General features: G+C 33.8%; 1 protein-coding gene across 3 annotated transcripts in view; it reads right to left on the reverse strand.

Annotated features, from left to right (window-relative positions):
• Positions 1-3,103: 3,103 nt before the first annotated feature.
• The window catches only part of oaf (BRICHOS-like domain-containing protein out at first), a 75,903-nt gene continuing 64,341 nt past the window's right edge, over positions 3,104-14,665 (reverse strand). For all 3 annotated transcript variants that reach the window (XM_073970952.1, XM_073970953.1, XM_073970955.1), the window contains exons 3-5: positions 9,508-9,621; positions 8,155-8,473; positions 3,104-6,571 (exon numbers count right to left, since the gene is read on the reverse strand). In XM_073970952.1, coding sequence (XP_073827053.1) covers positions 6,294-6,571; positions 8,155-8,473; positions 9,508-9,621 — 711 coding nt within the window. In that variant the 3' untranslated portion in view covers positions 3,104-6,293. The remainder of the gene's footprint in view (positions 6,572-8,154; positions 8,474-9,507; positions 9,622-14,665) is intronic.

The raw sequence follows: 14,665 nt of genomic DNA on the forward strand, positions 1-14,665 counted from the left end.
GTTGAATGATTTTCTTTCACTTGATAAACTTATTGCATAGGCTCAATAGAGAAGTTTTGTAAAGAAATATGAAAAATGAAGTAAAATAAATTCAAAATTATGGAAAAATGCTTAAAATGCAAAATTCTCCATAAAAATGGGTTAAACCACCTCTGGCGAAAAAATAACATACAAACCAGAGGTGGTGAAATGTGTATTACTTTTAGGTATCTTTTCAAGATTTGGTGGAAATTATGCTTTACAACAATGTTTTACGATATTGCGTAAATGTGGTTTATCAAACCGAACGGATTTTCAATTTGTTTTCTACGATTTGAGAATGAAAGCACGTTTAAACTTATTGCATAGGCTCAATAGAAAAATGTTTGCATAAAAAATTTGATTTTTTTTAACAATGAACTCACAACACAATGGACAGAGTTGGAGAAATATACTACTTTATGTACTTTTAATACACAACACCTACAGAAAGTAATCATGAATAGTCAAAATAGAGAATATGTGAAAGGTCAATAAAAGGTCTTGAGCTTTGTTTAAGCTCTTTACTTAGTCTAAATTCAAGTACAATGTGTCATCAAAATATTGCATTGACTCAATAGATCAATTTCACATAGAATAATATGTAGAATAAAGACAATTTCAATAAAATTGCTTTCAATTGTGATACATAATTATGTAGATTACAATACGATCATAAATTTGTATCTTTACGAAAAACGATAGTACATTTTCGTTTAAGAGATTTTATTCACTCAAATGTACTTTCATATTTAAGGATTATAAAATGCGTAATTTAAATATATTTTATCTGGTTATACAATTAATATCTGAACGAAAAACGATAATAATTTCTATTCAGTTTTAATGAGATGGCTTTACTTGATAATGTAAACGTTGCTAGTTATAATAATATGTTAGTGATAGGTTTTTAAATAATAAGAAAAAAAAACAAAACTTTTTATTTTCTTAAATTCCCATTTTGGATAAATCCAAATGTTATTATCAGAAAATTAATTAATTTATCTTTAGAAATATAAATTGGTTGGATATGTTAGGAATGGAACTATGGCTCAAGCGGAGTGTCTAAGAGTTCCACATTCTTATAAGAAAACTATGTTATAAATGGACAAAGCTCACAAAAAAGAAGGCGATTACAAAATTAGTTATTATTTGAATCCAGAAGTGGACGGAATTCTCTACGCAAATTGAAACATTTGTTACAGTTTAATGTTTAATCTTCATCAAATGGTAAATATAGTGTTTAATCTTCGTCAAATGGTAAATACAATTTGGCGTTATAGAAGAAAACTCAAGTTTTATCTAAAAATATTACGCTCAATATAGAAATTTTAGTATAAAAAATATTTTCATAAAAAGAAAATCTACACACCATTTCTCCAATAATTCTAAAGAAAACGACTCAACCTCAGAAAAAAGAATTGAGTAATTTAGTCATCCGCAAAATATGCAATAAGAACACAGCAAGAATTACACTGTGACAAGCCATACAGGGTAATTTATATAAAATAATCTGTGGTGACAAATTACAAATAAATGAGGGCGAGAGAGATTGCATTCGAATTATTCCCACGAGAAATGGTGTGTGTAGGGTCAAATTGTATTTTCAAAAATACAAAAGAATTATGTTGTGTAACAAGAATTTTCTTACGAGACTGGTAGCATTTTGTTCTCTAAGATTTTTACAGAAACTTGGTACGCTTTCATTTCAATTAAATGCAGTTATAATAATATTTTGTGATATTTTCAGATAACAATAATGACTCTCTAATAAAGAGAGAGAGAACGAGAGGATTTTCTACTTATATTTAAATTCTGTGGCCAGGGACAAGCGCTGAAGGAGAAGCGTAGTGAAACATTTATTACACGAAATATCATCTGAGGACTACGTGAGGTATTCAGCAGTTGCGAGCAGTGTGGAAAAATCTTTGGACCCAATCAACTACGTTCTTGGTGGCCAACAGCTACACGCAGAGTAGAAAAAATCGTAGAACCACAATAACAATTCTCGGTGGTGGATCACATACCACTAATTTACCTAATATAGGGACCCTTCACACATTTCTTCTGTTATTCTATTAAATTTACTGGCATGTTAGGTATAGTTATAATAATAAAAAAAAATATTGTTTCATATAATTATGACCTACGACGATTCGAATTCAAATTCATTCGAATAACTATCGAACTACTGTTGTTTTAGGAAATGTTTTTTGATTGAAAATAAAAAACATTTCATTCATTAAAAAAACAGAAGTTTGGTAGTACTTCGAATGAACTTGTATTCGAATCGTCTTAGTGAAACAGACCATTATACAAAATAAAATAACCTTAATGGTAATTTTATATCTTGCAAAGTCTTATTCACATTGAACTCACAATAATTTAGGGGTTATAATAATATTTAAGGAAATATTAATTTGATTTAAAACCACCTCAAAGAGTCTATTACCAAGTTTATACACAACATGGTAACGCAGTTAATGGAGTTTTGATAAATATTTATCAGTATCACCAAAAGGAACAAGTGCAGTCTAACATATTCAGACTATAGTTATGTTTAAGCTTGGATATTTCTATGGTTATAATAAAAGGTAGGATATCCTAATTAATTTTACTATTTCCAAATCAAATAACTTACATGATTCTGTACTCATAGATATAAAAATCTGAAGAGTTTTTAGGGGCCGAAACTAGTATTCGAATGAGTAATATTAAGGAGAATGCCTTTAAAATGTGATTTCGAAACTACTTTATGAGAAATATGTTACACTTTTAAAGACGGAATGTTTATTATTTCAATATTCTGCCATAAGCAATATAAACTTATGCAATAAAATTACAGATTGTTGGATGACGCAACTTTTTCTTTTTCGTTTCTAAGATATTTGCATTTGAATATATGTTAGGAGTTGTTATATCTAACCTATTTAGTCATATTATTTACCAGTAGTATTTTGTTAGAAAATGAAAATTGACGATTCTTTAATCAAAGACATAACTTGAATAGTATTTACATATGTGAGAAGTAATGCCACTATAATATCTAGTGAACATACCTTACTTAAAGGTTGCCAGTCTTATATTTTATTATTTTTTTATGATTTTATTATTTTTCTTTCTATTTTAAATTCTTTTTTAATGGTAATAACATTAATCTAAAGATTTTTATGTAGTCAATATACTTGAGTAGTAAATTACATTCTTTACCTTGATCTTCGGACTTGAAATTGAAAAAAAATCGAAATCAACAATCCACCACGCTGGAGGAATAATGACACGGTACAGGAATATACATGAAAGAGTACACCAAAAAAAAAAAAAAAAAACAAAATTGATGTCAGGCATTGAGATGCCCAAAAAGCTGAAGCTGCGTTTACAACGAACCAGAAAGCTTTGTAGTGCGATTCTCTAACTCAATTTTGAGTTACTGATAGAATTAGAACTTAAAATTTTGAATGAAAACTTCAAATAAAAGCTGCTATCGATAGAACTTTATGACTATTTTTATTGGTGTCTTACTTACTGCAAAATATCGTTAAGTAGCGAAATTGAAGCCATTTTTGTCGATAACGCAAAAAATTAGTAAGAGAAACGCACTGTTCGTGCTTTTAATCACACCAATTTATAGAAGTAAATAATAATTAAATACAAATTTTAAATCAATATACAAAGACTATTTTTTGAATTTGTCTCATTGGATAACGGACCACTGGATTTGGTTTTCAAAGCTTTTGCATATACAACCATCCATCACGACAATATATTGGGTGATGTTGGTGGGGGTGATCCATCCACAACCGAAGTTTTTATTTTGGACAATTCCCCTGTATATGAAATTTGTTAACATTATTGAAATTTGAGTAACATTTTTGATTATTTTCAAATGTTTTCTATTTCTATTTTTTTTTGGATGCAATTATATTGGACCACGTAATCAATTTCCAAACGCAAAACCACAACTAGAAACAGATAGTGTTGCATTGCAACACAATCTATCAAACGTCAATCAAACAATTGCGGTAGAGTTCAATCAAATTTAATCAAATGATAATGAAATACGACTTTTAAATCAATATTCAATAAAATGTTTTTAATTAACATTTCTGTAAGAGTTGTTATAGCAAATATAACAGCGGTAAAAAATAGCAGTATTTTGTTATGAAGTGAAAGCAAAGAATTTGTACACGAATTAATTTAATGCTTTGATGATTCTTTAATCAGAGATGTACAACAAAAAAAAAATTTAAGCTATATTTTCGGTTGATTTCAATGGAAAACTCTCCAATCAAAAATCGGTCTTAAAATAAACCAAATTTTAAACTGGAGATTCAAACATAGCTATTAGGAAAGTGGTAATTTGGCTGATATTCTTTAGCTGTAAATGTACCTTTTAAATGGGTTGTAAACTGTAAGTCGTACGTTTTTTGGGACATTGAAAGGCGTTTCTTCTAATAGGATATCTAAGGAATTATTATTATTGCAATATTTAAAGGGTGGCAGTAGAGTATTGCATTTCGAGAGAGTTGAAAAATATTGTTATATCTTTTATCCTTTAATCGCCATAAAAACCTGAATTTTTCTCTAGTCCTCAAAATAAGTAATTGTATTTCCTAATAATATCAATAAAAAGTCCAAAAGGACTCTCAGCTTTTCCTTAAGGAGTACAAAAAAACTAACAATAGTTATATAAACATACGTTAGTTTCAATTTAATGTATCCACGTCTAAGGAAAACCTGGTTAAATATTAACCAACTATAAGAGCTTCGTTTTTACAGATCTATTTTGACATATAACATAAAGTACAAATGATAAACATTGTTCATACAATGAGGTTCTATTTACTGAAAAACTAAAAATAAAAGAGATTCTTTAGATTAAGATGTGCAAACTAGAGCAATCGAAAGATAATGAATATAAAGGAGCTTGCCTCTACACAAGATGTGAGGGTGTATATTTAAGGTAGGATTACAAAGGGATTATGTTGAGAAAAAGGAGAGTTCCTATTCTTCCATAATAAATATTATTATGAAAGAATAGGGTGATACTCTGCCTTACATAGCGGGATTCTTTCGCAAATGTCTTTCAAACGTCAACGTTTCTAACATAAATGATACTTCAAAACAAAAACATTTGTAGATTCTTTAGTCAAAGATGTTCTGACACTTTGAAAAAATAATAAAAAAAAATAGAGAGAATGAGTTTCTCTCTATCTCTCTCATAATATTTAGGAGAGGGTTTTCTAGATAGATTACTTTAAGATTAAAAGTAGGTATAATATAATTTTTATAGGCAGAATTAAAGGATTCTGTAATGAGAAGTAGGCATGCGACTGTGGAATATAAACCCATCCTATCGGAGGCCGTATGAAGGTTCTATTATTGAAAGGTTTCGATGGTATTCAATTTTAACTCCCCTTCGGTCATCTATTAGAATGCCCCATAGGAAGCCTGTCGAAAGTGTTCATATTAAAAGTTCTTTACAATATATTTACCAACAATTTAAAAATAACCAAATTTTCCGCTTCTGCAAATATTTTGTATGTCTTTTTATAAAGAGAAGAAAACGCTCAACTGAATTTGAAATTAGATACAAAAAAGGGAAACTGATAGTTATATAATATAAATATTTACACAGTATGTATGTATGATTTTACTAAAAGCACTTCCATTTGTTTTCCATTGTGTGGGTTATAATAACCCCATAAATGTTTTGGGTAACTTTATAGTAATACGTAGAGAACCCAAGCATATCGATGTTGCACACACACACCAAGATGATGATGATAATGACAATGATGTCATCCAATAGAAACTAAGGAACAAAAAAGTAACATTTACTATCGTCCTTTTAGGTTTCTCAATGGTAATGGAGTTGTTAAAGAAGCCATCATCATCGGCATTACTATTATTATCGCTACATGTATATGATGGTATCGGTTTTCTAGTAATTCAGCAATTCTTCTATGTTTTACATGACTATAAAAATGTTGTAGATGATGTTGTTGCTGTTGTTGTTCATCATCATTTGAATGATGCAAATGGAAATGTTGTTGTTGTTTTCTTATTGTCTTGAATATTTTGTACAAATTTGAGCAGCATAAGATACCAGGGGGAGTAAATTTGAAAACTCCGTCGTCTTCTTCGATTTCTTTACTTTCCAATAATTTTTTTATTTGTAATTTTGTCGTATTCATTTGTGTTGGCGGTAATAGTGGTGGTGGTGGTGATGATGGTGGTAATGGTTTTGACAACAGAAATTGTTGCAGTTCTCGTCATTCATCCCATAGACATTGTTGTTTTTGTCTAACATAATACGAGAATAGTGAACATTTACGACACGTCTTAATGCCACAACGATAATTTGATGCTGCCGCCGAATTATCACCACCATTTTTACCTTTACAATATTTCAAACCGCAAGGATACCAACCAATGCATGTCTCTAGGGTACATATACATGGTGCCCATAAGCTACTTACTTCATTGCATCGTGATGACAATGTATCGGGAAATTTCTCTGTGGCAGCCTCAAGGCTGGATATCGAGGAACCTGGAAAGGAAGTAACAAAAAACAAAAGGAATGGAATAAGAAAGATGTAAGAAACATTTAAAATAAAAAGACTAAAAAACTCCTAACTAAAATATAATTACGAGTATTACCACCGAATATCCGAAACGGCACCTTATTTATGGGCCGACTCCGTACAGCGAGGCGAGTCATGTCGCGTCGTCTATCGTCTCTGTGACAAAATTTAAAAAATGCACTACGTACAGCGATAGAAAATAATCGTCGATAACAAGTTATTTTTATTTTTTTTTATTTTATTTTTATTCGTTAGTAAAAATGTACGGCGACAGCTAATTTGTTGTCGCCGGAAAATGAACATTTCGGCGACAAAATTTGACGACGTCAGGCGATATTGCCATACGGAATCGAAAAATTGCATTTGGCAACGCGACACGACTCGCCTCGCTGTAGGGAATCGGCCCATTAATCTCTTTATAGCAGTGCAACTAGAGCTGGTAGTTCGGTTTTTGCTATAACTTAATGTGCCGCCTAAAAGTATGCTCTTCAGTTTATCTTTATCGATAAATAACACAATGATAATATTTTTAATGAAGTGGATTTTAAGTGGATTTTAAAGAATATTTTCTGAAAAATGGATTTTTTAAAGAATGTGTTTTGAGGGGACTTCGGTTTAATAAACGTGGATTTTTAAAGAATATGTTCTGAGGGGACTTCGGTTTAATAAACGTGGATTTTTAAATATGTTCTGAGGGAACTTCCATTCAATAAGCGTGGATTTTTAAAGAATATTTTCTGAGGAACTTGTCCAATAAACGTGGATTTTTAAAGAATATTTTCTGAGGACCCTGCCCTCTAATAAACGTGGATTTTTAAAGAATATCCTTCTGATGACCCTGCCGTCTAATAAACGTGGATTTTTAAAGAAAATTTTCTGAGGACCCTGCCCTTTAAAAACGTGGATTTTTAAAGAATATTTTCTGAGGACCCTGCCCTTTAAAAACGTGGATTTTTAAAGAATATTTTCTGAGGACCCTGCCGTCTAATAAACTTGGAATTTTAAAGAATGTTTTTCTGATGACCCTGCCGTCTAATAAACGTGGATTTTTAAAAATATATTTTCTGAGAGATCTTTCTTCTAATAAACGTGGATTTTTAAAAATATATTTTCTGAGAGATCTTTCTTCTAATAAACGTGGATTTTTAAAAATATATTTTCTGAGAGATCTTTCTTCTAATAAACGTGGATTTTTAAAAATATATTTTCTGAGAGATCTTTCTTCTAATAAACGTGGATTTTTAAAAATATATTTTCTGAGAGATCTTTCTTCTAATAAACGTGGATTTTTAAAAATATATTTTCTGAGAGATCTTTCTTCTAATAAACGTGGATTTTTAAAAATATATTTTCTGAGAGATCTTTCTTCTAATAAACGTGGATTTTTAAAAATATATTTTCTGAGAGATCTTTCTTCTAATAAACGTGGATTTTTAAAAATATATTTTCTGAGAGATCTTTCTTCTAATAAACGTGGATTTTTCCGAGGAATCTTCCGTCTAATAATCGTGGATTTTTAAAGAATATTTTCTGATCCCGTTATTCTTACCTGGCAACTCAGACCATGCTTTCAGGTCAACATCTCGCACATAGGTGGCATCCACTGCTTCCCCACATACCGTCATTAAATGACGTGAAATTGGCTGTGAACGATTCAAATGGACCCATGATGTCATTGCAAATGTATCCTTGCCCTTGTCTTCCTCCGGTGTTCGTATTGTACTGGGATTCTTTTGACGTAACTTGGCCATAGCATCAGATGATATGAAATCGCCTTTATTGAATTTCGTTACAAAACACATAACCTGATAGAGATTTTGACCACGTTCCTCTTCGCCCAAAACCAAGGCTTTAAGGATGCGTACCTCCTGCAAAAAGGAAAGAAGAAATAAACGTAGATATTAGAAATGTGTTGTATGATATTTTATTAAATGAATGTTTATACTCTAAAAGAAGTCCACGTTTTATGGTCCTTCGTTTAGAAGGTTGATTAAAATCGCGATTAGTCGTTGAAAAGGCCGTATAGGGCTTCGTTGAAAAGGCCGTATAGGGCTTCGTTGAAAAGGCCGTATAGGGCTTCGTTGAAAAGGCCGTATTAGGACGTCGTTGAAAAGGCCGTATAGGGCTTCGTTGAGAAGGCCGTATAGGGCTTCGTTGAGAAGGCCGTATAGGGCTTCGTTGAGAAGGCCGTATAGGGCTTCGTTGAGAAGGCCGTATAGGGCTTCGTTGAGAAGGCCGTATAGGGCTTCGTTGAGAAGGCCGTATAGGGCTTCGTTGAGAAGGCCGTATAGGGCTTCGTTGAGAAGGCCGTATAGGGCTTCGTTGAGAAGGCCGTATAGGGCTTCGTTGAGAAGGCCGTATAGGGCTTCGTTGAGGTTGAGAAGGCCAAGCCGTATAGGGCTTCGTTGAGAAGGCCGTATAGGGCTTCGTTGAGAAGGCCGTATAGGGCTTCGTTGAGAAGGCCGTATAGGGCTTCGTTGAGAAGGCCGTATAGGGCTTCGTTGAGAAGGCCGTATAGGGCTTCGTTGAGAAGGCCGTATAGGGCTTCGTTGAGAAGGCCGTATAGGGCTTCGTTGAGAAGGCCGTATAGGGCTTCGTTGAGAAGGCCGTATAGGGCTTCGTTGAGAAGGCCGTATAGGGCTTCGTTGAGAAGGCCGTATAGGGCTTCGTTGAGAAGGCCGTATAGGGCTTCGTTGAGAAGGCCGTGTAGAGCTTCGTTGAGAATGCCTTATAAGGCTTAAAAGGCCGTATATGACTTCGATTAGATTACCTTATATGATGTCGTATAGGTCCTTGATTAAGAGGCCAAGTAGGGTTCTTAGATTAGTGTATGGTTTCTACTAAAATGTCCTATAGGTGTTCAATTAAGTCATGTCGATCCTTGTCCTGTTTCAATACTTACATTTCGAAAATCAATAACTTGCGTTATCAGTGTTCCATCACTTTTCTGGAATTCCAGTGTTATCAGATCTTCGCTAACATTCGATGTAATGCTCTCTTGAATAACTTCTCCACCCTGCAAAGAAAATGAAAAAAACAAATACAAACATTAGCAATGAATTATTACACATGAGTAGCTTTATTAAAAGAAAATTTCAAATCGTTGCATTTCAATTAGCCAAACATTGGCTAATAGACCTCTCTGTGCTTCGACTAATTAAGTTCGTGGGAGGAAAAGCTGCGAACGCACTAATCAAATGCCACAAAAAATACTAGCAGTGCAAAGCAAATTCAAAAGCTAATTAACTTTACCGAACGTAGGCACTAAACCTGACGAAACATTAAAATTTTTTTAGCGAACTTAGGCACTAAGCATTAACATTTCAGTTTTAGTGTAACCCAAGACTATTTCCAGCTATGCAAAGTTCATTTTGATCTACGTTTGCTGCAGCACTATTTTGCAACAGTAAATTGAATATTAGCGGAGTTTTTTTTTCATGTTGTCCTGCACTTTGTGATTTTGTGGTGGTTGTGAACGCCCTCCACAAAAAATAGAAATTTCGCTAATAGTTCATTCATACAACCGTGAGATGTAGCAAATTCAGGAACTCCACCCTCCAATTAGGAAAAACATGCAAAAGTTTAGTGTTCACATTATCCACAACAACAGCAACAACTACGACGGCAACACAATGGCATCAGGTGGAAAACGTTGCGGAAAAAGCGAGTCACTGATTTTTCCCCATCAAATGACATGTCATTTTTTGTAAAATTCACGTTGACTCTGGTTGCGAGGGTGTTCTTAAAGCTACTCAGGAGTTAACAAAAAAATATGGGGTAAAATTCACCGTGACTTTTTATAGATGATGTTAGAAGGTGTCCAAAGAATACTCGGACTTTTATCGTAGCCTCTAAAGGACACTTTCTGTTTAGAAAAAAAACAAGCAAAAGTAGTGGGTTATAGTTCGCGAATGAACTAGTTCAGTTGAACTATTTACGTAAATGAGCGACAGCACTATGCTTACCAAAGTCGTTCATTAAATCTCAGTTTATCTGCTGATGATGTTAGAAGGTGTCCAAGGAATACTCGGACTTTTATCGTAGCCTCTAAAAGGCATTTTCTGATGAGAAAAAAAAAAAATAGAAATCAAAAGTAGTGGGTTATAGTTCACGAATGACTTACTTCAGTTGAACGATTCACCTAAATGAGCGACTGAACTAAGTTTACCAAAGTCGTGCATTAAAGTTCAGTCCATCTGCTTATGATGTTAGAAGGTGTCCAAGGAATACTCGGACTTTTATCATAACCTCTAAAAGACATATTCTGAGTAGAAAAAACTCAAAAGTAGTGGGTTATAGTTCACGAACGAACTAGTTCAGTTGAACGATTCACCTAAATGAACGACTGAACTAGGTTAGCCAAAGTCGTTCATTATATCAGCTGCATGGTCCTGATTAAGTTCAGCAAACCTTAGATTCGATTTGTTGCTATTAGAAAACCGCTTGAGGCACCTCTTAAGTAAATAGTCTCTAGTTCATCTTAGATACACCATCTTACCAAAGGTTCACCGGCTTACAGAAAGGTTTACCAGTTCACGTTTTCAAGATTTTAATTTAACCATGACTGCACCTTTCCAAGGTTTTAGTTTTACCAATGCTTTTAAAACACTGTGTCCCACACATCAGTCGTCCGCTTTTTTTCTAACTCTACCAAATCAGGGGTAATTTGAAACTTATTTGTCCTTAATTGCAACCTGAAACCACCAGGCAATGGATGCATGCATGAATGGCTGGATGGATGGTTGGATAGCCAACAAATAAACAAACAACGGCGGAAAGAGTGCGTAATAGCTAGGTTGGAATATAGGAGTAGAGGGCGGACATATTCCAAAATTGTCTGTATGACATGGAATGAAATGAAAATATATATTCTAGTTGCCTTTTTTGCCTCTTTGCTTACCAAGCTGGGATAATTACAGCCTTTTCAACCATGGCATAGAAAAAAGGGTCATGTGGGGAACAACACCACTTATGTACATGCGGAAAGTAGCAATAGTTGCAATAGGTATGTAGTATTTGTCAAAATCTAAGTCTAAAACTATTAGTTTCATGTTTACAGCTATGTCAATGTTCGGTGTTGGGGAAATGTCACCATCCATGTTTGTTAGGCTTTGCTTCTTGACTATGTTGTTGGAGGGTATTGCGCTGATTTGCATGTTCATTAAAAATTGTCTAGGAAAAGGTTAATTCAGGCGACAACACATGTAAAACTTTTTCAACAAGAGCAGCAACACGAAGTTTTAGCGTTGTTGTTATTCAATGCTGCGCAAAAATGCCATCAGGCCCCAACACTTGGAGAAGGCAAGCACTTTGTAATGGGAGGGGAAGGAGGTAAATTTAGTCATTTGCGGGAAATAGAAAACTAATGACAATTTGCTGTAAAAGTTTTTCTGTTAGGTATTAAGTTTTCAAACTCAAGTTTCACGTTTCCCTTCTCTCCTTGGTACTTGAGTGTCAAGAGAAAAAGTTAAAGGAGCAAAGTTGTATTCGAAAGGGCTTCAGGGCCGTACAGGACTTCGTATTAGAGGGCCGTATAGGACCTTCGTATAGAAGGCCGTATAGGACCTTCGTATAGAAGGCCGTATAGGACCTTCGTATAGAAGGCCGTATAGGACTTCCTATTAGAAGGCCGTATAGGACTTCCTATTAGAAGGCCGTATAGGACTTCGTATTAGAAGGCCGTATAGGACTTCGTATTAGAAGGCCGTATAGGACTTCGTATTAGAAGGCCGTAAAGGACTTCGTCTTAGAAGGCCGTATAGGATGTCGTCTTAGAAGGCCGTATAGAACTTCGTATTAGAAGGCCGTATAGGACTTCGTATAGAAGGCCGTGCAGGACCTTCGTATAGAAGACCGTATAGGACTTCGTCTTAGAAGGCCGTATAGGACTTCGTCTTAGAAGGCCGTATAAGACTTCGTATTAGAAGGCCGTATAGGACTTCGTATTAGAAGGCCGTATAGGACTTCGTCTTAGAAGGCCGTACAGGACTTCGTCTTAGAAGGCCGTACAGGACTTCGTATTAGAAGGCCGTATAGGACTTCGTCTTAGAAGGCCGTACAGGACTTCGTCTTAGAAAAATCCACGATTTGTCGTGTCTATGGTTGGTCTTAAAAATTTTTTAAAAATCCACGATTTGTCGTGTCTATGGTTGGTCTTAAAAATGTTTTAAAAATCCACGATTTGTCGTGTCTATGGTTGGTCTTAAAAATGTTTTAAAAATCCACGATTTGTCGTGTCTATGGTTGGTCTTAAAAATGTTTTAAAAATCCACGATTTTTCGTGTCTATGGTTGGTCTTAAAAATGTTTTAAAAATCCACGATTTGTCGTGTCTATGGTTGGTCTTAAAAATGTTTTAAAAATCCACGATTTGTCGTGTCTATGGTTGGTCTTAAAAATGTTTTAAAAATCCACGATTTGTCGTGTCTATGGTTGGTCTTAAAAATGTTTTAAAATTCCACGATTTGTCGTGTCTATGGTTGGTCTTCAAAATGTTTTAAAAATCCACGATTTGTCGTGTCTATGGTTGGTCTTCAAAATGTTTTAAAAATCCACGATTTGTCGTGTCTATGGTTGGTCTTAAAAATGTTTTAAAAATTCACGATTTGTCGTGTCTATGGTTGGTCTTAAAAATGTTTTAAAAATCCACGATTTGTCGTGTCTATGGTTGGTCTTCAAAATGTTTTAAAAATCCACGATTTGTCATGTCTATGGTTGGTCTTAAAAATGTTTAAAAAATCCACGATTTGTCGTGTCTATGGTTGGTCTTAAAAATGTTTTAAAAATCCACGATTTGTCATGTCTATGGTTGGTCTTAAAAATGTTTTAAAAATCCACGATTTGTCGTGTCTATGGTTGGTCTTAAAAATGTTTTAAAAATCCACGATTTGTCGTGTCTATGGTTGGTCTTAAAAATGTTTTAAAAATCCACGATTTGTCGTGTCTATGGTTGGTCTTCAAAATGTTTTAAAAATCCACGATTTGTCATGTCTATGGTTGGTCTTAAAAATGTTTTAAAAATCCACGATTTGTCGTGTCTATGGTTGGTCTTAAAAATCTTTAAAAAATCCACGATTTGTCGTGTCGATGGTTGGTCTTAAAAATCTTTTAAAAAATCCACGATTTGTCGTGTCGATGGTTGGTCTTAAAAATCTTTAAAAAATCCACGATTTGTCGTGTCGATGGTTGATCTTAAAAATCTTTAAAAAATCCATGATTTGTCGTGTCGATGGTTGGTCTTAAAAATCTTTAAAAAATCCACGATTTGTCGTGTCGATGGTTGGTCTTAAAAATGTTTTAAAAATCTACGATTTGTCGTGTCTATGGTTGGTCTTAAAAATGTTTTAAAAATCCACGATTTGTCGTGTCTATGGTTGGTCTTAAAAATGTTTTAAAAATCCACGATTTGTCATGTCAATGGTTGGTCTTAAAAATGTTTTAAAAATCCACGATTTGTCGTGTCTATGGTTGGTCTTAAAAATGTTTTAAAAATCCACGATTTGTCGTGTCTATGGTTGGTCTTAAAAATGTTTTAAAAATCCACGATTTGTCGTGTCTATGGTTGGTCTTCAAAATGTTTTAAAAATCCACGATTTGTCATGTCTATGGTTGGTCTTAAAAATGTTTAAAAAATCCACGATTTGTCGTGCTATGGTTGGTCTTAAAAATGTTTTAAAAATCCACGATTTGTCATGTCTATGGTTGGTCTTAAAAATGTTTTAAAAATCCACGATTTGTCGTGTCTATGGTTGGTCTTAAAAATGTTTTAAAAATCCACGATTTGTCGTGTCTATGGTTGGTCTTAAAAATGTTTTAAAAATCCACGATTTGTTGTGTCTATGGTTGGTCTTCAAAATGTTTTAAAAATCCACGATTTGTCATGTCTATGGTTGGTCTTAAAAATGTTTTAAAAATCCACGATTTGTCGTGTCTATGGTTGGTCTTAAAAATCTTTAAAAAATCCACGATTTGTCGTGTCGATGGTTGGTCTTAAAAATCTTTTAAAAAATCCACGATTTGTCGTGTCGATGGTTGGTCTTAAAAATCTTTAAAAAATCCACG

This window comes from Musca autumnalis, unplaced genomic scaffold, assembly GCF_047663935.1.
Source record: "Musca autumnalis isolate F117 unplaced genomic scaffold, ASM4766393v1 scaffold_2, whole genome shotgun sequence".
NCBI lineage: Eukaryota > Metazoa > Arthropoda > Insecta > Diptera > Muscidae > Musca > Musca autumnalis.